At 48.6% G+C, this 25,136-nt stretch overlaps 8 protein-coding genes across 8 annotated transcripts; 1 reads left to right on the forward strand and 7 right to left on the reverse strand.

The window, feature by feature from the left end:
* Positions 1–62: 62 nt before the first annotated feature.
* DFJ58DRAFT_697872 (MFS general substrate transporter) lies at positions 63–2,318 on the reverse strand (the record flags this gene model as incomplete). The annotated part of the gene is made up of 10 exons (XM_041383511.1): positions 63–350; positions 403–535; positions 583–716; positions 774–865; positions 918–1,031; positions 1,084–1,625; positions 1,672–1,778; positions 1,833–1,966; positions 2,020–2,100; positions 2,138–2,318. 10 exons carry the CDS (start codon positions 2,316–2,318, stop codon positions 204–206), a joined length of 1,665 nt encoding a protein of 554 aa, XP_041248463.1. The 3' UTR covers positions 63–203.
* A 1,884-nt stretch (positions 2,319–4,202) lies between these two features.
* DFJ58DRAFT_766609 (uncharacterized protein) lies at positions 4,203–5,506 on the forward strand. The gene is made up of 7 exons (XM_041388808.1): positions 4,203–4,316; positions 4,369–4,444; positions 4,498–4,516; positions 4,568–4,684; positions 4,719–5,021; positions 5,111–5,280; positions 5,332–5,506. The coding sequence occupies exons 1-7, from the start codon at positions 4,267–4,269 to the stop codon at positions 5,395–5,397; spliced, it is 801 nt and encodes a 266-aa protein (XP_041248464.1). The 5' UTR covers positions 4,203–4,266; the 3' UTR covers positions 5,398–5,506.
* Positions 5,507–5,508: 2 nt separating this feature from the next.
* Positions 5,509–9,632, reverse strand: DFJ58DRAFT_766613 (uncharacterized protein). Its single transcript, XM_041388809.1, has 9 exons — positions 8,912–9,632; positions 8,137–8,852; positions 7,876–8,034; positions 7,699–7,853; positions 6,321–7,661; positions 6,208–6,271; positions 6,013–6,157; positions 5,825–5,959; positions 5,509–5,776 (listed from the first exon to the last, which is right to left on the reverse strand). Exons 1-9 carry the CDS (start codon positions 9,344–9,346, stop codon positions 5,675–5,677), a joined length of 3,252 nt encoding a protein of 1,083 aa, XP_041248465.1. The 5' UTR covers positions 9,347–9,632; the 3' UTR covers positions 5,509–5,674.
* A 124-nt stretch (positions 9,633–9,756) lies between these two features.
* Positions 9,757–11,001, reverse strand: DFJ58DRAFT_766616 (uncharacterized protein; the record flags this gene model as incomplete). Its single annotated transcript, XM_041388810.1, has 5 exons — positions 9,757–10,231; positions 10,309–10,457; positions 10,509–10,574; positions 10,631–10,772; positions 10,944–11,001. 5 exons carry the CDS (start codon positions 10,999–11,001, stop codon positions 9,894–9,896), a joined length of 753 nt encoding a protein of 250 aa, XP_041248466.1. The 3' UTR covers positions 9,757–9,893.
* Positions 11,002–14,209: 3,208 nt separating this feature from the next.
* DFJ58DRAFT_766621 (uncharacterized protein) lies at positions 14,210–16,550 on the reverse strand. Its single transcript, XM_041388811.1, has 5 exons — positions 15,935–16,550; positions 15,178–15,883; positions 14,982–15,128; positions 14,790–14,929; positions 14,210–14,734 (listed from the first exon to the last, which is right to left on the reverse strand). The coding sequence occupies exons 1-5, from the start codon at positions 16,433–16,435 to the stop codon at positions 14,672–14,674; spliced, it is 1,557 nt and encodes a 518-aa protein (XP_041248467.1). The 5' UTR covers positions 16,436–16,550; the 3' UTR covers positions 14,210–14,671.
* Positions 16,551–16,659: 109 nt separating this feature from the next.
* DFJ58DRAFT_766624 (uncharacterized protein) lies at positions 16,660–18,445 on the reverse strand. The gene is made up of 6 exons (XM_041388812.1): positions 17,834–18,445; positions 17,684–17,777; positions 17,446–17,627; positions 17,254–17,398; positions 17,107–17,202; positions 16,660–17,059 (listed from the first exon to the last, which is right to left on the reverse strand). The coding sequence occupies exons 1-6, from the start codon at positions 18,292–18,294 to the stop codon at positions 16,811–16,813; spliced, it is 1,227 nt and encodes a 408-aa protein (XP_041248468.1). The 5' UTR covers positions 18,295–18,445; the 3' UTR covers positions 16,660–16,810.
* Positions 18,446–18,512: 67 nt separating this feature from the next.
* DFJ58DRAFT_857346 (vacuolar DHA amino acid exporter) lies at positions 18,513–20,740 on the reverse strand. The gene is made up of 10 exons (XM_041393943.1): positions 20,502–20,740; positions 20,379–20,445; positions 20,191–20,324; positions 20,033–20,139; positions 19,454–19,986; positions 19,291–19,404; positions 19,151–19,242; positions 18,962–19,095; positions 18,781–18,913; positions 18,513–18,718 (listed from the first exon to the last, which is right to left on the reverse strand). Exons 1-10 carry the CDS (start codon positions 20,658–20,660, stop codon positions 18,575–18,577), a joined length of 1,617 nt encoding a protein of 538 aa, XP_041248469.1. The 5' UTR covers positions 20,661–20,740; the 3' UTR covers positions 18,513–18,574.
* A 303-nt stretch (positions 20,741–21,043) lies between these two features.
* On the reverse strand, positions 21,044–24,750 carry DFJ58DRAFT_697880 (ribonuclease H-like domain-containing protein). Its single transcript, XM_041383512.1, has 9 exons — positions 24,219–24,750; positions 23,941–24,164; positions 23,542–23,893; positions 23,291–23,481; positions 22,483–22,914; positions 21,960–22,389; positions 21,813–21,908; positions 21,377–21,761; positions 21,044–21,229 (listed from the first exon to the last, which is right to left on the reverse strand). Exons 1-9 carry the CDS (start codon positions 24,654–24,656, stop codon positions 21,138–21,140), a joined length of 2,640 nt encoding a protein of 879 aa, XP_041248470.1. The 5' UTR covers positions 24,657–24,750; the 3' UTR covers positions 21,044–21,137.
* Between the last annotated feature and the right edge of the window lie 386 nt (positions 24,751–25,136).

Genomic DNA, 25,136 nt, shown 5'->3' on the forward strand with positions numbered 1-25,136 from the left:
CTTGAACACGGACTCGGATCCGTTGCTGGCAGTTACTGTATTAATGAATTTGATCATAGTCATGACGTCAATTCCGCGACACCCCAGTACTTCCGGATGGAGCCTGTTGTGCATCAATCGCAGTGAAACGATTAATTCTGTTAATACAGTATTATCTATCCTCATCTATGGTACATCGGAACTTCGGAAGTCATGATGATCGTCTACTTGCCATCCAGCTTCTGCTTCTCCCGCTCAACACTGGCTTCTCTCCACTTCCTACCTTTGTACAACACCAGTAAGATAAGACAATCAGCAATGACCAGCAGTCCCGCCCAGAGCGTATACAAACCACCGTCACCAATACTATCCTAAACCAACCTCAGATCCGATGTTCCGCAAGCTATTATGACGTTGACTCACCTGTAGAGGAACAGCAATCTCAACAGCAACAAAAGCAAACAGACCGCGGAAAGAACTGTTGGCCGCTACTGCCGTTGATGAGCGACCAGTGTTTGCATCGACGATGTATGCCAGGGTGCTCGTGTAGATCCATCTATCGCGGATGAGAGAAAAAGACAGTGTGAAACGAAAGAAACGTACATAGATGAAAATCCTGCGAGGAAGAGCATCACACATATCGCAGCGACGTTGACCCGTTCTTGGCACACCCAAGCATATCCAATCACAGAAAGAGGTAACCATACCATGGCGACTTTCGTACTCTCGAGGCGCATCTGCATGAATTCGCGTTAAACGTGGAGACAGATACTGAGCTGAGGATAGTGAGTCACCTCTGGAAAGCTGCTCCCTCCGTTCGCTGCCTTTAGCCGGGCAAGTGTCCGATCGGACCAACGTCCACCCAATATGCTGCCGGCTACACTGCCTGAAATAAATGCGTCAGGCAGGTGCTCGTAGTTTGCTTGTGACTCGCTTACCAATACCAAATGCAAGCAAGACGAGGCCAGTCTTCATAGCATCATAATTATAATACATCGACAATGTCCTTGCGCATGTATACGCAATGCCATTGCTAAATGAAAAAATCAAACCTAAAAGAGGGCATAAAATTTCTTTGCACAGCAAGGATTACAGAGAGCATACCTGATGGTATCAAGATAGCAAAGTTGTTCTTGCGGCTGACAATCGATAGGTATGGAGGGAAAGGGTTGACATCAGAAATGGACAGCTTTACTTCTCTGATGGCTGATGCTGGTATGGCCGTCGGCTGTCCTTCGATGTCCTTCGGACTTGTCTGCGCTCCAACGTCCTTCGAACCCATCCGCTTTTCGTCATTCATTTGTGATTCCTTCTCTGAAATTTTTCGTGGCTCGTCCTTTGCTTCTGACGACTGTTGCTCTCGGAGCCTCCTCTTCAATACACTCTGGTACGTCGTACTCCTTTCCTTCCGGAAGGTGTCCTTGAATAAGAAAAGGAATGCCGAAAATATCATACCTCCCCAGATGACTAGGAACCAGAAAATCGCCCGCCAGCCGAGGCCCTGCGTGAGTGCACCACCGATAATTGGCCCCAATGAAGGACCGAGGAGAGGTGCAGAATAGTAGACACCCATCATTGTTCCTCGTTGATGTGGCTCGTATATGTCGGCCAGAGTGGCGGCTCCGATGGCGATAACCGCGCTTGACCTACTCTATATGAGCAAGGAATTAAGAGATCGAGGGACTGCCCTACCCTGCGCCTTGCAGAATACGCATACCGATCATCAAACCAATGGTGTTGGATACTGCCACGATTGCAGATCCAAGTGTAAATAGTGCTACAGAGCAAAGGTACACCATCTGAGCTCGGCGATATTAACAAATGAAACTCTCAAGACACACGGAAATCCAAACCTTGCGGCCCTTTATCTCGCTAATTGCGCTCCAAATTATAGGGCAATTGCCTTGCATGAGAATGAAAAGCGACAAACTCAGGCTGATGTCCCCGCTGCTGGCGTGTAGTTGCTGCTCAATCTGGGCATTGGCGGCTATCCCCTAGCTGTTCAGCCGATATTGCAATAACATTATGGAAACAATTCACGGTTTTGTATATTCGCGCACAAACCCGCGATCATCGATGCTCCAGATATGATGACCAATACAACGTTCTGCATGACGTATTCTATCAGCCTCTAGTTACAAAATCAAGATGTAAGGACGCGCCTTCTTCGCGTTCGACCATATTCGAGGATCATTTTCAACCACGGCATGTTCTATATCAAGTTTGATAGGTTCATTTGAGGATTTTGAACTGGAAACATGTGTTTGGGTGTCCGTATCCTGTAATTCCACACTCTGGACCTCCGTAGGCGACAAAGTCGTACTCTGGCTTTCTGACATGGGCGTAAGAGGTTGTGCGATACGGGAGCTGAAGCTTGAGACTGTATGAGAGAGTGCATGATTTTATAGCTGGTTCAGCAATGAAGCGGATGACGAAAGCGCACATGGTTTTGCAGGGGCCGATGATCAAAATATCCTCAACCATAGTGACAATGTGTCGGACAACATGGCCGATCGAATGGCATGGCTATAAAGCCTTGTCTTCGTTCCGGCTATCAGACAACAACTGTGAGGAAGACCCCCAAACAACCAACTTAAAACAATGGTTCTAAATTACGTTCAGGATTGCAATCATCCAGAATTTTTGCTTGCCACGGAATATCGGGTGCCCGGCTCATAGGAGGTGAAGTCGAACTAATAATAGGAAGAGCAAATGGGGCTGCAAACCATGAGTGAATATTTCCTGTTATCTGTCCATAGAGTACGGACATTCTGTGATCAACTTACTAAGTGTGCACCAGTCTCACGAACATATTCTGACCTTTGTGATATGCTCCGAGAGCAGAAGGAACTGTATTCCTTCGTCTATAAATGTCTGGCTAGGAAGACGGAAACAACTTCGGCTCTAGTCGGAAGTGTGAGTCAGCAAAGTTGCTGTCATTACAGCTTAGAGTGTTCTAAGAGGTGGATTGACCAGGACACTTGCAATGGTGCATGTGAAAGGCTAATTGCAAGATGCGGCAGCCGCACATGCTAGAAGTTGTAGTGACGCTGAATCTGCGCGGCTGGCTCGAAAACAAGGGCTAACTAGAACTACGTAAAAAATTAGTCGTCTTCATTTCCGAATCTATGGAAAGCCGGACACCGAGTAGCCTTATATAGTAATCGGACCTCGAGCACCGTCCTCTCGTATTTGCAGCAGCAGCAGCAGCACCTGAATCAAACTTTCGCTCAGCTGCAGGGTTCCTTGAACATTTGGGTCAAGAACACCATCCAAGCTGTCGTCGACGGTACTTTGTATTGTTCCTGCCTATATGCTACCATTACTGACATAGACTATAGGGACCTTTGCATCCTTTGTTGGCTCAAGCAGGTCAAGAAAGACGGGACTACAGTGGAGTTCCGTCTCTACTGGGATACACTCGATACCCAACAGCGCAATGTACGTCGTTGCTTTTTTTTCGCTGCTAGTACCACACTGAGCTTACTCTTCTGTTAGTCTTACAAGTCCGAAGCTGTTCAATCGGTGAGTATTGCTTCAAGTTGTATTTGCCATATTCATCCAAATCTTTACCAGGTTTCCTCGAATGTCTAGATCAAGAATACTGTCGGTGTAGTCGTCGACGGTACCTTACATTGAGCGCACGTGAACTGTTCTCGCTCAATATAAACAGCTCGTAGGGAATGCAAGGGAGTGCCGCATTGTGTAGCAATAACTTAAACCATCCTCGCACGACGACGCACGATATTGCATCGTGTATTCGTCCAGATTTCTTGTCCAGATCGTGCGAGGGCGGTTTCAGTTGGCGGTGCATGATGCGGCACTCTCCGGACGTCTCTCGCACTGTCCGGTTTTTGGCTGGGCGTGATGACGAGTCTGAAACCACGCTAGGCATCGACGAAGACACTGTGGGACTGGATCATCATACAGGTTTGGTTGTTTGGGAGTTCTCAGATGGCGATGACTCGGACGTGCCAGATGAATGGTGACTTGCATTGGTTAATTTTTTGTAAGGCTTAATGTAGCAGCATACTATGGACTACAAGCAGTAATTCTGATTTTCCGATTGATTGATATGCATCGCACATAATATTATTGCAGTCGCTTTGTTTCTTATTAGCGATAGCGGTGTTCGTGGTCCCGCAGAAGGCATGACCGTATTTAGTAATTTTTGCTTGAGATTTGAGCACGAGTGTCCGGCTTTCCATAACGAATCCGAACTCCGACAGATCATCAACTTGATTTCTTTGACTTTTCAGTTCAGTGAGCATCGAGTACAGATTGAGGATGAGGCCTTCTGCTGTGCGGCTGCTCAACATATTAGTCCCTATAAAGAGGTGCGCACGAATTATAACTCTATGCTTCCAGCTCTGAAGATGCGCTTGGAAGGGCGGTAGACTATGCCGTGAAGATTCGCGTGAATCCTGAGCAGACAGGTATCGACCTCAATGTTAAACATTCCATGGTATGGGAAGTCCACAATTCATAAACCAGTCTGGCTCACATGAACAATTATAGAATCCCTTTGATGAGATTGGTACGTTTCCCGTCAGCATTCCGTGGGCACAGTTATCTGACCGTGTTATAGCTGTGGAGGAAGCCGTTCGGATACGAGAACGCCTAAAGGATGCAGTGAAATCTATCAAGGTTGTTACCATCGGCCCACCAAAGTCCGCGGAGACGCTCCGCACCGCACTCGCCATGGGTGTCCGACTCTGCCGTGCACGTCGAAATCCCAGAATCTGCTCCGGCCCCAGAACCTCTTGGTGTCGCGAAGACTTTGAAGGCCCTTATCGAACGACAGAAGGAGGGTGTGGACGTAGTAATTTTGGGCAAGCAAGCTATTGACGATGACGCTGGACAAACCGGACAAATGCTCGCTGGCCTCATGGGGTGGTCACAGGCAACATTTGCGAGCAAGGTTGAGGTAGACCCAGAACAGAAGGTTGCGAACATCACTCGTGAGATCGATGGAGGTCTCGAGGAACTTAGGTGCAAGTTTCCTGTCATCATAACAACAGATCTTCGGCAAGTCCATTTGTGTATATCCACAAATGTCTCAGTGACTGATGAACGCTCTCAAATCTAGGCTTAATGGTGCGTTTTATTCTCGATATTTTATCACTCTCAGTTAATCTCGGCCTATTCCAAGAACCCCGGTATGCCTCGTTGCCCAATATCATGAAAGCCAAGAAGAAACCTGTGGAGAAGTTGACGGCTGTCGAGCTTGGAGTTGACCTAACGCCTAGACTAGAGACCATCAAAGTCACAGAACCTCCAAAGCGCGTTGGTGGTGGCAAGGTGATCCTCCATTTCTTCATAGTATGTTCCGGTACTTACAATGACATCCAGGTGGCAAACGTGGACGAGCTTCTCGCCAAACTCAAAGAGGCTGGTGTTACTGGAAAGCGTGCATAGCAGCAGCCTTAGTGTCCCGCACTCGCCTAGCTGTATACTAAGTACTGAGGATAGCACACAGGGCACTATGATATTTTCAATGATAAATGATCTTTTCTATGTGCTGTACAGGTTGGATAAATCGTGTGGACGACGATACTCAGTAGCATTATAATAAGCTGAAGAAAGAACAGCGATGAAGAGATGAAATTGCTACACGAATCGCAAGACAGATCAGATGCGAAGGTTTGTTACAATCGAGATGAGGGAAAAGATGAGGCACAAGGAAAAATACTGCTTAATCAAGGATGCACGCCATCATGCGGCCTGCTGGCTGGGGTGTCAAGGTTGAACTCGAAGCGGATGCTTCAGTGGAGGGGTTGGTCTCATTGTCGACGCCCTGAAATAGCTTGTGAAAAACTGATTGCTTGCTGCTAAATGGACATACCTTCGTACGGCAGGCAGGACAATTATTCCTTCCTGTCTGGAGCCACTTATCCACACAGCCTTGGTGGAATGCGTGTTTACAGCTTAAGACACGTAGGTCATCATCCGGCACATAGTCATCAAGACATATGAGACACTATATGCAAAGTAAGTAAGCTTGAAGAATATGGTAAAGGCGTGATTCTATACCCGGTCGACGCAGTTAGTAGCGACACGTCCGTCCTTTGCATACTCCTCAAGTGAATTTGCCTTGATAACTTCGAGCCCAGACTTGTCAATCTCCTCCTTCGAGGCAGTGGGTGGTTTCACTTGACCGAGTAACTCGGCCAGTTCCCTGCATGAAAATGAGCATGGGACGATATCACACCCCTACCGCGTACGTACCACAATGCTTCGAACGAATCCAAGTTCCCGCCTGTGATGATTTGGTGATCGGGTGGGTAGTAGCCTGAAATAACTGTCCATATTTGAAAACAGGACAAAAAGGGTGAACTCACCACCAATGACATAAATGAGGAACGTTCTGGACCCTGGAGGCTCTGACGCAGTCTGTCTTGCCACAGCGGCCCTGCGACCAGGACGTAAATTCCTGATGGCATCTGCTGCACGAGACTGCCAAGAGCGACCGCGAGACTGTCGTGTATCTTCGAGTGGAAACTCTGATGGAGCAAGAGGGGCAGGGGTTGGTGATGACATCTCAGATTCATTGCCAAAGTCTAAATCCATCATATCTCCTTCGGTGGGGCGCTCGTCTGCGAAATCGGGTGGTTGATGGTGGACGTGAGGATGAAGGTGGTGAGGAGGATGTGGAGGCATAGGTGATTGACGTTCTGCGTGCACTGATTGCAACCCCACGACGATGACAGGAATGACGACATTACGTTGTTCATTACCGTTACTCGGCTGCACTCCAGCGGTCAGGTCGGCGGTTGACGTTGCGTGCGTAGTATCCGACATCTCTGAGGGAGTGAAGGGAAGTGAAGACGGAGCGGCTGGTGGACCACCTGTATTTTGTACCCCATTGCCGTCCACGTGTGGTAGTGGTTGTGGTTGTGGGGCAGATCCTTGCTGTACAATCGTGTGCGCCTGTGTACTGCGACTTGCTGGCGCTGTGATAGCAGGGAAACGGTACAATCGCCACCAGTTGATAGGCGTGTGCTCAGTGCGCGACGTAGAACCACCTGAGATACGTGGAATTCGGAATGGCATGTCTGTCTCAGCAGACTCTTGTGCAACAGTGGAGGACTCAGTCAAAGAACTCACACCTGGGGGACCAGATGAAGAAGGAGATGATAAAGGTCTTGTTGGGGACCCTGACAAACCAGATGAAGCATCCTGTGACCCTATGTCTATACCCGCCTCTCCAGAAAGGGTGTCAGCGTGGGCAATGCGAGGCAAGGTTGCTGTGGCATCATGGACCAGGGCGTTATTAATTTCCAAATCTGGATCATCACTATGTCCTAGATTGTCATCGTTCGTGCCTGGGCTCTCCCGGGCAGTGTGGGCGTCCGAGATAGTAGACGCCTCATCAGAAACGCTCTGAAGTTCAGGCATGTTATCATCGATGTCGGATGCGGCGGTGTCGTAAGACTCGTTGTCACTTGTACCGTCCGGCACGTCTTCAGTCTCACGGCGTTCACCTTCATGGTTATCTTCATCACCCACACCTTCATCATTGGCCTCGCTATCAGCGTCAACAGGGACACTGTCTTGCGCAAGCGCAACCCTTAGATCTGATTGAAGATCGACAAGGAAACGCTCAAAGCTCCCAGGCGGGGGCATTATGGGAACGTCACTGGTCCCACCTCCATTGACGGAGGGTGGTTCAGCGGCGGGCACTGCGGGCCCGCTGGCATTGGTCACATCAGGAACAACAGGCTGGTCTCCCTAGACCAAGACCCAAATTGAAAGCCCGGGCCATCTCCGTAAGTAGAAGCTCACGTGCATCGCGGGGACTGGGTCTACCTGAGCCCTCATCAGCACCAGGCGCTCCCATTCCAGGTGTGCGTAGACCAAGGCGATCACGTAAGCTGCTCCAGACATGACGCATACGTCCCAGCGTCACCTGTGGGTGTAGGCGATAGAGGCCGATCTGACATACTTTGAGGAGGAGGCTGATTTGGTGACTGAGATAAGGGCGCGAGTCCAGAAGAAAAAATAGGCTCGGAAGTCCCCGTGAGGAGAGAAGCAGCCGTTGCCGCTGCTGCGACACTGCGATTAAAAAGAAGTCAACATCGTTGTACGCAGTACCCACGAATAAGTTGAATGGTGTGATGGGGTGCAGGCAAGTTGTGGAGCGAGTAAAATGCATACCTGAGCAACGTTCCCAATACATCAATGCTACTCGGCGAAAGTGAGCCGGTGTTGGCGCTAGACGTTTCAGAGGTTGGCGGACCAGCTCCTGCATTAGGGCCCGTCCCCACAGGTAGAGAGGCCGTACTTGACTGCATGTCAACAGGTAATTGTTGTGGATAATCAGCAGCAGCACCGTCTTCTGACATGAGCGGTATAGATGGCAGCATGCTGGAAGGGCGGGGTAGGATTCCAGACAATCGATTGCGCAAGCGATCACCGGGGGTAGAAGACGATCGTTGGCGTGCAATGGAGGATGACCTGGCAATTCCCGGTGGTTCCAGATTGCCATCATTCGCGGGACTCGTATTGTTCGAGTTATTGTTATTGGCGATATTTACCTCCGAAGCGCGGGACACGTCGGTGGTATGCACGACACCCTGCACAACGACAAGTGTTCCCGCAGGTGGAAATTGGCGACCTGAGGGCTGTGTAGTTGTGCCTACGTGAGACTGAGGTCCAGCGGGTGCAATCGGAGGCATGAATGGCGGGCCTTCGCTCTGGTTTACGGTTGGGACGTGGACTTGAGGAGATGGATCGATCAACTCTGAAGTTGGAGCAATGACGACTTCATCCTCATCGTCCTCCGAACAATGGCGAGAAATTGAGGGAATGGGTTGAAGCGAGATATCAGATGCCGGTTCAACCAATCGTCCACCCGAAGTAGTCGGAACCACCTCTTCTAATGGTGGACTGGGGATATCGATGCTTCTGCCGCTGATGGGAAGTCATTCACAGCTTCATCCTCTTTCGCCTTACCCTTACCGCTCTCTACATCCGCAGGGGGTTCTTGAGATCCGTTCCGTTCGTTTTGAGGTTCTGCAACCTCACCAACAGTAATGTCATTGGCTGTCCGAGATTTAGAAATGCGTCGTGAAAGCCGCCACTTTTTGCGCTGCGAGGATTGAGTAGCTGAACTGCCTGTCCGGCTGCGTGGAGTTGAGGTCCTGGGAGCAAGCGATGAAAGAAGGCGGTGCGGCAAGGATGTACGACGACTACGTTTTGTTTCTGCAATATCTGCAATTTGAGGCTCTGACACAGATGACGATGAGGGAGTGGGAACGGAAGTTGAAGGTTCGGACGATGACTGCGATTCAGAGAATGGTGGGTTAGATCTCGCTTGTGAAATGCCATTGCGACGGATCTGTATCCTGGAAGGAGTTTGGCCCATTGTACTGGTTCGACTTCAGAAAGATTATAAAGGAGTGGGAGTAGGAAATTGGCGATATACAGCTAGGTAGCCTCGGAAGAAATGCGAGAAAGCCAAGTTGGATGGCAACGTTGTTACTGTTATGAGAACAAGAATGAAACAAAGGATAAAGACTAAGTTACAGTAGAAGATTGTTTGGTACAGAGCTCGTTGTCTGCAGTGTCTCGTCGACGGTGAAGACGACGACGACGAAGTGGTGGTACACAGCAGTGATGAGTAAGTTCAACGCACCCCAACTCGTGTTCGATTCGGTTATTGCCGCCACAGTACCCTTTTTTGGACGAGAGTCATGCTCGGCCTTGCTCAGCCTTGGCCCTTGTCTGCAGCTGTGCGCCTTGTGTAAAGCATAGCGTAAATTGATGAGCTATGAGTCACGTCTACAGGAGAGATACCTTATTAAATAAAACAAATGCGACATGCCCTTTAAGAGCCTGGCATGGCCATGCCTTTGTTCCACATCAGCCAATCTTCCGTGCTACAACCATAGCACGGTGGTGCAGGATGCCCATCATTTCATTCCGGGATTAACACGCCGTGTAGAGCTCCCTCCTGCCTTCCTCTTCCCACCAAGATGGTGTTCACGCACGTGCCGGGCATAATTGTCCTTCATTAATACATTGCCGCTGCAAGGGCCTTCGTGACACCTGACCTTTAATCTGCTACCGTCTCGGAATATCTCGTGGTTGGTCCGGGTGACAGCACTGGACCTGAAATGAGCCCTCCCGCTGGGTGTCGACTGGCGAGTCGCAGATCTGCTAGATTGGGCACCTGTGTAGCTCGTCGAAGGTGAACTAACGTTCGAAACAAGATCATCTCTTCCCATCTGGCTGTGCATAGGCTTTGGGTCTGCGATTAGATATAGTGTAAGCGATATTCACACAGGAGAAGTGATAATAGTGACCTAGAGTGTCCCATTGTCCTACCACATATTCGAATCGCTTGGTCTAGAGTCATGTCCGTCCCAAATCTCAGGCGCAACTGGTGGAGATAGTTTGCAACGAGAAGAGCTGTTTCATCTGGTAACGAAGCATGCATAACACCACTGTAATGATGCGAATGGCCCTTCAACAAACTATCATCTCGTTAGCAGAATGTTCCAGGGGATAAAATATAGACTACCAACTTTGAAACAGAGTCACGACATTGATTTCCCTCCAACAAATTTAGAGGGTGATGATTGTTGACATAGCTGAGGCCACGTAGTAAATATTGGTCTTGGAGAGAGAGAGAAAGAAAAGGGCATACCTTGATTGAGATGTGGAATAATTCATGCCGGAGTGGTTTAAGTAGCTTTGGCTCGCGATATTGGAGTCCGTGAACTCAGGGAATGGTTCCCTGTAGGAGTCAATAGGGCGTGCTTGCCTGCATCCAGTCATCAGCAACGCCGCTGCCAACGGAGTATGAGCTTCCATTATTCAAGATGTGAGCGGTTGAATTTTTTTTCGGACGCGCGGTTCTTTATACTTTGAATCTACCACAAGTTTCAAAAGGAGTCGGAAATATATTCCCTCTGAGCCGTATATGATCCGAGATAAAAATCGAATGTCAGTTGGCTAACTCTCTGATGCGTGAGCCATGGCGAGGGCACTGCGCCCTATCGGTGTGAAGATCGTCATGGCAGACCTCGGGATAACGCCAAGAAATGATTGACTTTGCCACGTGCCACAGCTCCGACTTGATTATGATACAGACGCGCGTTAACCGTACCTGCGGAGAGAAGGGCTGCGTCAGCGGCTACAATATAAGTCATACATTGATCGTACATGCTACCTTGCCACTGCCAAACTTAAAATCGGGCGCGGATCTCGGAGTGGACTGTCGTATTGCGGTGAAGAAACAAGCAGGAGTGCCTTGATATGCTTGTATATCCCAATTTACCAGCGCATATGAGGTGTAGATGTTGTAGGGACCCGGTAAAACCACGTGGAGTATTGGGAAGAGATTGTACTACAATTGGAGACTTGACCCTACAAGGTTGCACATCCTGAGAAGTGCATAAGGGTTCGTTAGTTGTGACACAAATCTAGAGCTCTTTCAGTGCCCTGAGTCTATGCATTCTTGTCCCGAGGTTAGCAGGCACTCATCAAATCCCGGGCCGCAGGTTGTGAGTTGCCATTTCAACCATTTCAAACATACCACTGCCTTGCGATTTTGTAGCAATCAGAAAGGCTGTTACATTGGCATTATTTGTATGCCAGTTAGACCATGATTCTGTTCATATGAATCTCTTACTTTCCAGGGAGCCATCACTGGTGAGGAAGTGCAAGTTGCTCTCGAATTTAAAGAATCAAGATTCCATTCCGCTTCTCGTAGGGTCATCGAAACCATTCCTACACCGACAGTCAGGAGTATATCAAGAGTTCCTGTGAGTGATTTTGTGACACTAAATATTCGGTCGAATGAATCACATGACTCACAAGTACTAGCCACAGCAGTGAAGCGCCAGTGAGGTCTTGAGTCGATGCTTCAGTGCTTTTCATGCCTCGCATGAACGGTTGAAACGAACCCATGTGGTTCGTAGAAAGCTGTAGTGATCTCACTGGCAGCGCTCTGATGTCGACCGAGCTCCGAGTCAGGGTTCAGACTCAGTGATCAGCGCTAGCCTCCTTCAAATTACTCAACTTGAACTTTTCCCGGTTCGTCGCCAAATGGGGTTAAAGCGTGGTGGGCCCTGTGGCGCTTGGGTGCGCATTTTAGCAGAACGGATGTAATTGAGTCAAGACTGTTGTCCGCTTAACTGTTGCGCCAGGAGGCAGTGACTGAAAGCTTGTGTTTCAGTACTTATTGCGGATTGTATTTATGTAGTAGATCATGGGAACTCTAATAAGCCAGTGTGCTTACAACGGACAATGTGCTATGTTGTTACTATTACCGGATAGTTTCAAACTTCAATGCAAGCATTGCTTTTATTACTTAGTTTGTTTTTTTCGTAGTTGAGCCTATCGAGGTACTTGTAAATTTAGTTGATACCTGATAGTGCGAGCGTAGATGGCCTGATCATCGTGCATTGAGCCTTTCTTGTAATTTTTAAAGGGACAAAGTCAGCTGTACATCGGTTGCAATACTACTGGTGGGCCCAGCCGACATCAATCACTACAGGACCGAGGCCCAGCGCTCAGCGCTCAATTTAAGTGGGTGTGCATAGTTGCTCTGTGATATCCATCTATTACTGCTAGTTCCGTTGGCTTCTATTCGTGATTTGTCAAGATATATTGACTGCCAGCGTGGAGCGGAAAAATTGATAGTGCAATGGTGCTACGAGTTTGCAGGATGTAGTCGTTTAATAATATGCTCTGATCGAGGAAATTCAGTAGGGAGCATCGGGTTCGTCGTACTGAGATCCGATTTGGCAAATTGTTATGTATAGTCATGCATGAAAGCAGACCGTTCAACCTGGCTGCTTCCATAGCTGTTTCGAATGAATCGTGCGGTCTGAAACACATCCTATATTGTCATGTCTCGAAGCGTTTAACACTTCCCAAAGGATAACTTGAAGATAGGACAGACATGTTCAAGGTTTATTCATGCCCCACAAACTCGTACTTTTAGCACAGGAATGTGGAATTGCGTGTATTTAGCTTGGTGATATTGCACTGGAGCACCTGCTGTACGTTGTCAGAGGAACAAGGGGTTATATATTATTGCACGTGTTGATGTTAGTGCAGATATTTCACCTAAAATAAAGAAACCCATGATGAGATAAGATGCCTCCGAGTCGAGATGGCATGTTCGGACACCGCAATGACTTGTGACTAGAATCCCTCTAAATGATGATTCGTAAGCCACACGGTTAAAAATTGAGGGAAATGAACCGACAGCTCGATAGCTAGAGAACTCGCCATTTTCCAGGCAGCCTATGATGGATGGGGCCATCAGTGTTGCCTAGACTGGCAAGAGCTTGTAAGCGACTTCTCGGGCCCTTGGCGCTACGTGTGATGTCGTCGTGAAATTTCTTGAAGACGGACATCCGTCAAACAGTGATTGTTGATCGTAGAAAGGTTTGAACCGCAAGGCAATAATCTCGTGGACCGGGTGCATTGCCATCCCAGCGGTTTCCCATCTGTAGGCCCAGCTGACTTGTTGTCTTTCTGAGCGGTAAAATAACAATTTGCAGTTCAAAAGTGCGATAATACCTCCCAGTGACATCAAGCATAGATGTTCCTAGATCGTGAAAGGTTCATTGATGCTGGCAAGCATCCACGTGTCGTTGAACGAAAACCAAAATTTGCAACAAAGCAAGATACCTGAATAAAATATGTCATTCTACGATGATGAGTGAAGAAAAATCTTCGATACCTTTATCATTACTATTCTTGTGGTGAAGGCAGACCGCTTGCCTGAGGTAACGGCCTTGAGAGCGTTGCATGATGAAATATGATCTGAGCTCCAGGTTCCAGCGTATTCTTCAATGCATGGCACAGTCATGACAAAATCTTCAGTATTCGCCGTTACTGGCAGTCTGGAAGAAGTTGACGCAGAAACCGAAGTCCTCCGTCGTCATGGGTGGAATTTGTAGCAGTTATCCATCGCATTGTGACTTCTGTTCGACGCGTGAGTAGCTATACATGCGAACGAGGAAGTGCTAACTTATGTCGCTACTGTGACGGGGGTCGCAGGACAGGATGGATGCACCTGGTACCGGTAGCGTTCAATCGAGGTTCTGGAATCTGCACTGAATAAATGGTACGGTTGTCATCAAGTGGTCAGGACTGGACTTGTGACATGCCAGCGGGCTCGTCGAACTCTTCCAGTGGTCTACAGTTGCCCCTTTGGGTGCCCAACCCCGAGGAATACTCCCCCACACTGTTCCTTCGTCAATTCAGCCAACAATCATCCAGCATGTTTTGTCAAGTTATCGACCAGGTTTCGCTGAGGCTCATGGAGATAAAAAAGACTTGCGAGTCTGGTTCAATTTGTAACACAAGCTGGTAACATGAACTCCACCTTCCAGTCGTCCCTTACTACATTATTGGTATGGTCTAAATGGCAGATCACTTCATTGAGCACTGAATGCGTGTTTAGGGCTACACAAACATCGGTCAACGTACGATGGAAGGTATGCATCATGTCCAAGATGAGTTCTCCAACGCCTTCGGGGGTACGTTCCGTGAGCTCCGAGGCGCAACATTTAGGACCAAGGGATGAGTGATTCTGAGGCCACCGGTGGACATGCGATATAAGGGAGCAGCGAGCGTCCTGTGGTTGTACATAAAGACAACATTAATGTTAAATGTAGCAAGGCATGATCATGATGAACAGTAAAGTAACATAAGGGTACTCTGGATGTCAAGCTGGAATATTCGACTTGATCTCCTCTAGCAAATCTTGTGCAATCTTCGCGTTTGAAACCTGCGAGAGGGTCACTACAGATGTTGTGAAAACAACACAAATGAAAACAACTGACTCTGAGGTTGTAATGTGTCGTAACCCCATCTTCGATAACGCTCAATCGGATGTATCGTGGATCCTGTGCAATAAAGCATTTCATTCCCGAGAACAGTGTAGCATTCAGTATAACTGTGTAGACTGCCTCTTTGCGCATCACTGATACCCAATGTTAGCGAGACGAGCTCCGAATATGACGTAACTTGCGTACAAAGACGAGCACCTCCACCGTCCGAACGTCGGACATTAAGCTTGAGGAGGCCAGTGCCCCGCTCCTTCCACTGGTTCTGGGGGCATAGGGCATAGAGCTTGGCGCGCACATGGTGTATTGTCTCTTCATCCTCTTCGCCAGTTACAACTGCCACATATTTAGACACCTGCACTTGAATAAATTGAAAACATCGCACCGTCTTGTTCTTGAAGCCTCTCTCTCTCTTTCTCCTCATCAGGTTCGTCCTCTTCGTCATCCCTACCTGCACGCAGTCTCTCACCAAACGTTGAAGGCGGTCTCTCATTCTCCTCATCATCGTCTTCTTCTCCGCTTCCGCTCTCATCTGCGCTTCCATGCCATACTGAATCCAATACATTCAGTCTAGTGCTGCTTGTCCGTTCAAGAGAACTGCGTGACGACCCCCCGTTAGGCGACTCTGCCCTCGCGCGCTTGGGATGGGGCGCAGCAAACAAAGCCTGCACGCCACCACTGGCATATGACGAGAATGCACTGGTCATGCTGAGAGGAGTACGTCTCGGGGGCGACCTGCTCCTTCCGAGTGCACTTTTTCCGCTGGCACGTAATGGTGACTTGGGTCGTGAAGGGAAAGGAGAAACACCTGCTGTTGCAAAAGGAGAAGCGGTGCCTATGAAGGCTTCGAAGCCCGTACGCTTGGTTGCTGTGTTCGCCGGCGTCTGCTGTACCGACCACTGCGAGGAGGCGAAGCCCGCAAACGGGGAAGACGTAGGGGCATTGTTCGTCGGCAGAGGGGAAGGTGATGGCGATGGCGATGGCGAAACAGACAGCTTTTTGGACGTGCTGGAACTAGCTCCTGAAAAGATATTCTGACCTTTGACAGCAGCAAACGGAGATGCAGCGGCAGCATAGGCCATAAACCCTCCCTGATAAGAAATTCGTCAGCAAAGCCTCTTGACTAATAGATAGTGACAAACGAATTTAGGTGCGGATGTCTCTGCTACCGCAGGTTTCTGTTCGGGAGGAGGCGAAGGTCTCTTTGATTCTCGAGGGTTGTCATCCTTGTTGGCGTCATCTCTAGGACGCTTGGCAGGCTCGGCAGAGGGCAAAGGTACCAGATTCTCCGGCCCCTGACTTGTGCCACGGTCGGCGAGTTTTCGCTTCAAACCCTTTTCCGATTCGCCACTATCAGAATCTGAAGGGCGACGGGCTGGTGGAAGACCAAGAGCTGCATCATGCGTCTCGCCTGCGTCAGGCTCAGCGTCTTGACAAGAAGAGACACTAGAAGAAACAGAAGACTGTGTTATTTCAATCTCGCCTGCAGCATCCCCTTGTTGGATCGACTCCACCGCGTCCTCCTTATCTTCAGGAAATACCTCGAAGTCATCAGCACCTCCCTCGGGATCACTTTCTTGGCCAGTGAAGGACGGGGGATCGTCATTAGTGGTGGCGACGTCGTCGTTGACGCTGCGTGACATTGATGGTGGTGGTCTGTGCGTTGTAAAGAGTTTGTCGGGCTGAGGAAAGTATGAACAACACGGTATACCCGGCCAAAACGGGAATTTAAGTATCACCTCGCTTTGCAAGGCCAAGTGTGGATTCACTGTAGAATCCGGACTTTGCCATTTTCCTTTTTGTTCGTATGTCCATGAGGAATCCGGGAACAACCGTTCTCATGGGTCGCGTAATTGACCTTCCATGCCAACTTGCAACGTGCAGTATTGTCATCAAAGGTGAAGTACCGTAGACAATGACGAGACAAAATAAAAACAGTTTAACAAACAGAAAGTCAATAGGGAGGCTCTGCATATAGGTAAACTAAAAGAAGGGCCCAACATCAGCCGTAGCTTGTTTCATGTCCAACGCAGGCGGGCCTGCCCACCAGGCAACGTACAGGTCCAGCCTTCCTCCTTGGCGCCTCTTCTCAACATAAACCCATTCTCAGACACAGCAACAAAATGTCCATCAATAACCAGGACGTCGTTGTCAAGGACTGAGGATGGAGGCGCATCACCAAAGGAGTCAGGTGTCGCGATGAACGAAATGGACATGTTTCCATCCAAGTTCAGGGTTACTTCATCCCTCCGTGGCAAATAGAGCATCTGTCAAAATGTTAGGCGTACATTCATTCAGATGTCCAAAGACCCACTCTTATGATGGAGTCCTGCGGTGGTGCATTCATTGTCCCGAGGGCAATGGTGCCGCGTGAAGGGTCACCTGAAGTTATACGATGTAATCGTTCTACCTTCGTTCGTAACGATGTGCATGTGATCAATTATAAACGGGGACTTCGTACCTTGCCGTCATTCATGACGCCAACATAGAACTCATCGTCCTTGAGCAGGGCGTCACGACCGTCGAGGCCATGTTTGTTCATTGCAGCAAGGAGGAGACGTGTAGGGTTTCCATTATCAACCGTGAGTATGAGATTCCCCTCAGAGCTCAAACCACTAAGCATACGACGGGGTGCAGGATGAAGGAATGGTACCTTGTTATTTGCAAATCCGGAGTCAGATCGACCAAACCAGGAAGTTCGACTGTTAGTGATGTATGACCCAGAGAAGGCTGAAGGGCAATCCCGATTGCTCCATCTGAGTATATCTCGCCATCGTGGAAAAGCGTCACTGGTCGACCTGTGATGAAAGGAGTCGATGACGCCAAAAAACCTAGCTGAAAGGGTAAATGGTGTAAATATCTTGCTCTATCAGATGGTATGATGTACCCACCTCATGTGAATGCGGAAAATTTGCCTTCAGTGCCTTCGCAATGCCTTCCGGGGCTTTGTCCGAGAAATACAATATAGAAGACACGTCTTCAGGTCTGAATCGGATATATAAAGCCAAGATGTCGTGGAAACAGGGCAACCTCAGGCCCACCTCGCCGTTCTCAGCTCCACGGGAATCATCTCCTGAGCAGACATGGCGCTCCTATCCCATATGTCCTCCCAGTTAATTCGGCCCGAATCTCCGTTAAATTCCCCGAAAACGTTCGACTGTGCTGCGGGTAGTTGTCGTGTACTTGAGTGCCTTGCGGCATGCCATCGGCCAACCTGAGGATCAGCGCGACCGGCAATCGTCGATCGGAATGCAATCCCATCTAGCAGAGCAATAGCACACATGATGTGCGAACGGTACGCCGGTAGCGGGGACGATAGGCATCCGATGTGGCGAGGAAAATGTGATTTTAAATGTGATGTTATGACAGACAGAGTATCTGAGGGAGCAGAAAGGGCAAAGAGGAGCGTACCACCTTTCGCTTTGGACTGCAAATGAAAACGATCAAGAGAAGCAAGAAGCGCACTTGGTGTACGAGCCACGACAGTTTGTGCTCTAATCATTGTGAATACGGTGATGTTCGCAACTGCTACTATCCAGAGTTAAAACGTTCGATTTTCCGAACTCGTACTTGTTGAAAACAGCAAACCCGGCAGCGTTATAAGTGGACAGTGACCGGCACGACGCGTTCAAACATTTCACATTGATCACGTGCCACGCAGAGTTGAGATACTAGATATTTCATTTCAGATGTAAGTACTACATATCCTTGATACTATCGCTCAACTAACTATATAGGCCTGCCTTGCATGCTCCATAATATGAAAACGTGAATATCAATATTCAGTTACTTAGCATTTTACGCTCATTCTCCTCATTCTCCTTGCGCCACGACTCTCCCTTGTACACTACTATTATGATTAGTAACTCGGCAGCAGCCAAGATGCAAGCCCATGCCGTGAACAATATGCCATCTCCCCAAGCGTTCTACGGCGAGAGCGAGCTAGCGTCAGGATTTGTGAAATATAGCAGATAGCACGGAAACCTACTTGAAGTGGTACAGCAATTATAGCTGAAACAAAAGCCAGGGTTCCTCGGAACGAGCTATTCGTGGCCACCGCTACGGCCGAGCGACCAGGGTTGGCATCAACGAGGTACGCTAATGTACTTGCGTACATCCATCTGGAAGATGTCAGGATAACCATGACCGCGAATAATTTTTCCACACACATAGATGTAAATCCAACAAGGACGAGCATGACGCAAACGGCGGCCACATTGAGATGCCTGTCACACATCCAGCCATAACCGATGACAGATGGAGGTAGCCACAGCATCGCCAATTTCGAGCTCTCCAATCGCATCTTTGTAAGAAGTCAATTAAGAAAGTTCCCGTACAAGAGTTTCAGAAAGGTTTACTTCTGCGTACCACTGTCCTCCGTTCTCTTCCTTCATCTTCTTGACTACCCGGTCAGACCATCGTCCACCAATTACACTCCCGGCGATACTCCCTTGATAAAAATTAGTCTCCGCTACAATTAAGATGGTGAGGATCTCACCAACGCCAAGGCAAAGCAAGACCATGCCAACGCTTAGCGCATTATAACCATACGCATTGGCGAGAGTGCGTTCGCACGTGTATGATAGACAATAGTTGAAACCAAAGACAAGTCCTAGTGAAGTCTTAGTGACATGTAAAACGGGAAGCCAGCCTTCACCCACCATTAGGAATAAGAATTAAAACGTTGTTCTTTCGCGACAAAATTTGAAAGTATGGCGGAAAAGGGTTGATGTCCTTTATTGATAGCTTAATATCGTCCGGCTCTATTGTATGGATCGCCGATGGAGTCTCCTCTAGAATAACCGGGAGTTGGACCTGCTTCTCAAGGTCCTTGTCATGTGATTGATTCTCGCTGAACTCGGAATCGACGATGGTAGACTCGCTGGGACGCCGAACGGGTTCTCGGGAGGCAAGACGTCGTTGCAGGGCAGCGCAATATGTGAGACTTCGTTCACATCGGTATGTGTCCTTAAACAGGACGAGGAAGGAGAGGAAGATGATTACTCCACAAATCAGTAGGAAGTAGAAACTTGCACGCCAGTTGAAGCCCTGTGACAATGCCCCGCCGATTATAGGGCCGAGCGCGGGTCCTAAAAGGGGTGCAGCATAGAAGACGCCCATCTTGGTCCCACGTTCGTAAGTCTCATAAATATCAGCCATGGTCGCGGCCGAAATAGCCAAGAAAGCGCTTGATCTACAGGACATCAATCCGCGTTCAAGCTTCTTAGATAAGAGCTCACCCTGCTGCTTGAAGTGCTCGCATGCCGATCATCACCTCGATGGTCTTTGAAAGTGCCAGGACAGCACTTCCTACTACAAATAAAGCCGAAGACAGCAGATAGACAACCTACCATATTGGAGATCTGCATTCTTAAGTAGATCAAGAAAAGCGACCAACCTTGCGGCCTGTAATCTCAGCTACGGCACTCCATATCAGTGGAAAGTTGCCTTGTATGAGCATGAACGCCGCTAATGTCCAGCTGATCTGATTACTTGTCGCGTGTAGATCTTCTTGTATCAGAAGGTTTGAAGCTGTGAGATGATGTCAAATCGAAACCATTCAATAGGCAAAGACATGCAACGAACGATTTTGAACGTTACTTGCTAACGCAGACACCATTGAAGCCAGGGATACAATGCACAAAGTTACGGTCTACAGGTGATACAGCGTCAACTTGGCCAGTTGAGAGCATCATGTCTTGAACGCACTTTTCTGGCACGACTCCATTGACGTGGATCGTCGTTAACTGGAACATGTTCTATATCGATTGTATCTTTGGTGTCAGGGGATGGTTTAACATGAGAGTTATGGGGTAGCGATTTGGGTTCGGATACAGAAGTCACTTTTGCAATGGTCGGAGTAGCCATGAGTTGCACATTAAGCAGTGGAAGTTAGTAGCCTCTGACACAAAACGTATCGCTTCTTATAGAGCCAAGGGAGCCACTCACAAGGTCATCTTACGTTCTCCCAAGTATATCGCAATGCTGGTATAACAAGACGGCTACCGAAAAATGCACCGTGTACACACCTTTGCGTCAAGGTAATCTAGCCTGGCTATCCACGGCCGGAAATTGTTACAACAGAACTCCAAGCAAGTCTGGTCCAAGATTTCCAAAGATATTGCCGACTTAGTCCGTCTGCCGTCAAGCGTCGATGGTCACATTTTCAAGCGGCAAGTCGAGTCCAATAGCATAACAGAATCCCTGTTCGAAGACCTCAGCATGGAGCCCACTCACACGAGAGCAGAAGTGACGTTGTCCAGATCGCACATAGGAGCGACATAGCATATAAACAACACCTGCCAAGATGTGGGGGCACAGATACAACGTAATTCTGATGAATTGTCATCTAAATGTATGAGTTTTGTTACCACTCTTAACCTCGCGCATATCTCGCGGTGGTGCGCGAAAATTGCCATACTCTATGACTCCGGTACCTGTCATCAGTCAGGTAAGCGTGCGCACACAACATTTCGGCCGAAGGACAAAGGGGATAGATGACAAAGCGACATGGAGGTGAAGGGAGATTAAGGTATACTGGATGATTGCAACAAAGGAGATCGAGAAAACAACCAGTCACGTACCCTTGGCTTTTTGCTTCTTTTTCTTCCTCGTGTCGAGCTCCTCAGGAGCCGGTGGGAGATCATCCAGCAGGTTCGGCACTGTGGCATAATCAAATACCTCATCCTCACCCGTGTCGCCCTGATCTCCGGTTGGGGGTTTTCCCAAAACTGCAGTCTTGATCCGTTTGCGCTTCTTCTGCCTGGCCTGACCCACGACTACAATGTTATCATCTGAAACAGGGGCGAGACGGGGCTGTCGCTGATCGGTAGGAATGAACGGGATTTCTACTTGTCCAAGGATACCGTCAGGTGCTTCTACTGAAGAGACAGGCATCGCTGGCTGGGTCGAGACAGAGCCTGAGGAGACGCTGGATTGGGAGATTGTCTGAGAATCGGCTTGGATAATCTAAGTAATGAGATGAAGATAAGAAATGTGCAAATGCAGGGATTTGCTCGCCTGTGGTTGGCTAGGTGCAATGACGAGGGTCTGATGTATCCGTGTCACGAGGTCACTAAATTTCTTCCCACTGGTCGATATAATTGGTACTGAGCTCTGAAAGGATGATCGCATCATAAAAGCGTGCAGGCGAGTGGGCTAACTTACTTGAGGCGTCATGCGAGAAGGTAACGCGGCGCCGAATAATGAACTTCGCGAAGCCGAGTATGAACTTCCTTCGTCAGCTGCTACGGTCCGCAGGCCGAAAAGAGAGGAGGAGGATGCACGCTGAACGACCAGGGAAGAAACTTTCACTGACCCCCACAATCTAGATTTTGCAGTTTCTTCAACTACAACAACTTCAGTCGAGGCAGCTGAGTCGACTTCTTCGACATCCGTGGTCACCGCGATGGCCTCAACAGCAACTCCTGAAGACGTCACTCGCTCCACAGTAGACTTGATGACTTCTGCAAGTTCACCTGCTCTTCGTCGTAGAACGGGCGGAACGCTGGCGTGTGAGAAGAGCCCGAGGAGTTGAGCGGCAGTGGAAGGTGACCGCTCGGCCACAATGAAAAGTTGGTGATTTGGGAGAACATATCTGGGCACCAGGTCAGTCAATATATGAGCAGGAGGCCCGCCAATTCTGTGGACCACTGCACCATGGTCCCCCGGATATGGAGGTAATGTTTACCTCGTACTCTCATCCTCCTCCTTTGCTATATCCTCCCTCCACCGATGCACTGCCCTGTATACCTCTCCAGTTACACCACCTTGTACGCCATTGGTCTCACTAGCACTGTTAGCCAATGCACTCTTGTTCCATTTCCGCGCAAGCGTATCCCAGCCACCTGTACCTACGCCAAACTCGGTGTCGTATGTCTCGCGGTCATATAACCTTAGCGCAGTGCGAGCCGAACGTGCCAACACATCATTCAATAGCACGTGCGCCGGCTCGTCGGATATAGTGCCCTTGATTATAGTAGATATTGCGGTCGAAAAAGATGCTTCTGGAACAGTTATCGTCTGTGCACGCTCGATAAGGGAGAGTCGAAGTCGATCATAGATATATAGCAGGAAGTGAGTATCAGAGCATGCATATGTGAGCATCTCCTCTGGCAATGGACTTCGCAGATTGAAAGTTAGCTGTTATATCGTCAAGAGGAAGTGGATCAAGTTGGCGGTGAAGCAAAGTTAACAACGAATACATAAACAGAATATCACAGAAATCCCATCATGTGGAGCTCACACATAACATGGACGTGATTGGTTCCACAGAACCAACGTTTCATCGGTCATCACAATACCTTCAAGACAAAACAAGTGAAGATAGAAGTGAAGTAATAGTGATAATATGACAGGGATAGAACTGGCCGAAATAGTTTTGATCGATTCCAATAAGAACATAGGCATCAAACCTAAGGGCGTCACCCCAGGTACGATCCGCCCCGTGATTTGGAGGGGGAAGAAGAGAAGAGAAGGCAAAGATAATTTTGACATACCGAATGCGCCAATCGGCTAGCTGATACCGCTTATCGGGTATGAAGTCGCAGAATGCCTCTAGCAAATTCGCAAGGCCATGCTTCTGAAAGTCTAGCGCCCTTGAGGCATGATATGTGTCGAACAGTCCAACGACAAAAATATTGAAGTCTTGCTGGAGCCACACAATATCACTCTCTGCGCCGTGGAAGACCTAAAAGCCATAAGAATTAATCGAGCACAAAACTGTCCTCTGCGAATCATACAAGCGCACCTTGACAATCTCTGGATCGGCAAAAATTTCACCGAGTGTGTTGTTTATCGAATCTCGCACACTTGGTACCAGTAAGTCGATTATGAAATCCTCCTCGCGTGTGCTAATCTGCATCAAGCAAAGAAACCCTCTGTATGTACGGTATGAGTGGTGCTCAAGGTCGACAGCGATTTCTTTCGCTGCTTTGAGCTTTGTAGCCATCGACAAGAGAGCAGACGGAGTCGAGACATATATGTGCTTCGAGACGTCAGTACCTGTGAGAGAAGTAGGAAGAATGGTGGTAGGGGTTGGACGGAAGAGATGAGGAGGGAACGTTGAATGAGTGAGCTCATAATAATAGGGGTGCGCCGATCTGCAAGAATTAAGACAGTAGTCGCTGCAAATTCAAAAAGGACGAACAGCTTTTGCTTTTCTTCCTCGTCCATGCCACCACTCTCGTCTTGGTCATGAAATATGTATCCAAGCGGTACACGGGCACACCACTTGTGCTCAAGAGTACGGGCCGGGATATACGGTGACTCATTCCAGTTGTCCACTTTTGTATTGAACAGCAGTTGAGGCTTCGGTAGATGAGAGGCATGCTGTAGCACAGGGTCAAGGCGTCCTCTCGGAGCTGGGGGTTTCTATGCAACAATAAGTACTTATTAATTACGAATCTCAAACAGTATTGGATGTACCTTTGATGAATTGTTGCTGTGATTCGGTAGAGCGGGAACCGTGATAGCAGGCTCTTTCTTACGCCCCAAATAATCATCCAAACACATGTCTGTTCTCTCAAAAAGTCTGTCCACCGGGTCAATAATCAACGATTTGAAACCGTCCAAGACGTCCTCCTCGCCATCCAGTGTGCCACGCCCCACAGTACTGCTATCGACAGAGCCTGCAAGTCGCACAAGCCTGTTGGTAAGCCGGAGGACTCGAGTGGACAGCGAGTCAAGCTCTGCAGCAAATGATACATGTATGGACCGGTGGAATTCTATGTCTGGTGGTAGTGTAGTAGCAGCGAGACGAGTTGTAGCCAGTGCAGCCGATTGCACAGAGGTCGCATAATCAGAGAATGTGCCGGGCACGATCATAGAGGTAGATGGCCCAGCCACGGTGTTCGCGTTTGCCATGTGTTACAGCACCGAAATATTTTGTCAGTTTCACGTAACTGCTGCGCGTCGGAGAAAGATTTGTGTACAATATGGCGGGCCTCAAGGAAAGCACGACTCGAGACGCAGCAAAAAAATTGTCACGTGAGATCAAAATAGACCTGTCAGTACGTTCCATCACACCGCTTTCTCAGTGACTCGAATCGCATATTCTGACATCCCCGAGTCTTGGCGCATAGGATGAACTCCATCTATTCAAATTCGCTCTGACATCAAATAAAGTGGCCAAATAAAATCGAGGACTATACTGGTACTAGCTAGTAAGTCTTAGCGATTTGAGTCGCATATTCATAGCATTCTGTAACTTAGCTTCAGTCCTGCAAGTCATGAACCAGAATTTTGACACGTTTAGTCATTTGCACATTCAAGCCGATTCTGTTGGAGTTACACTGCAAGCAATCACTCTGGCAACTGCCAGTGTGCGTACTAAGACACGCCTTT

This window comes from Suillus subalutaceus (genome assembly GCF_016647625.1).
Source record: "Suillus subalutaceus strain FC151 chromosome Unknown DFJ58scaffold_13, whole genome shotgun sequence".
NCBI classification, from domain to species: Eukaryota; Fungi; Basidiomycota; class Agaricomycetes; order Boletales; family Suillaceae; genus Suillus; species Suillus subalutaceus.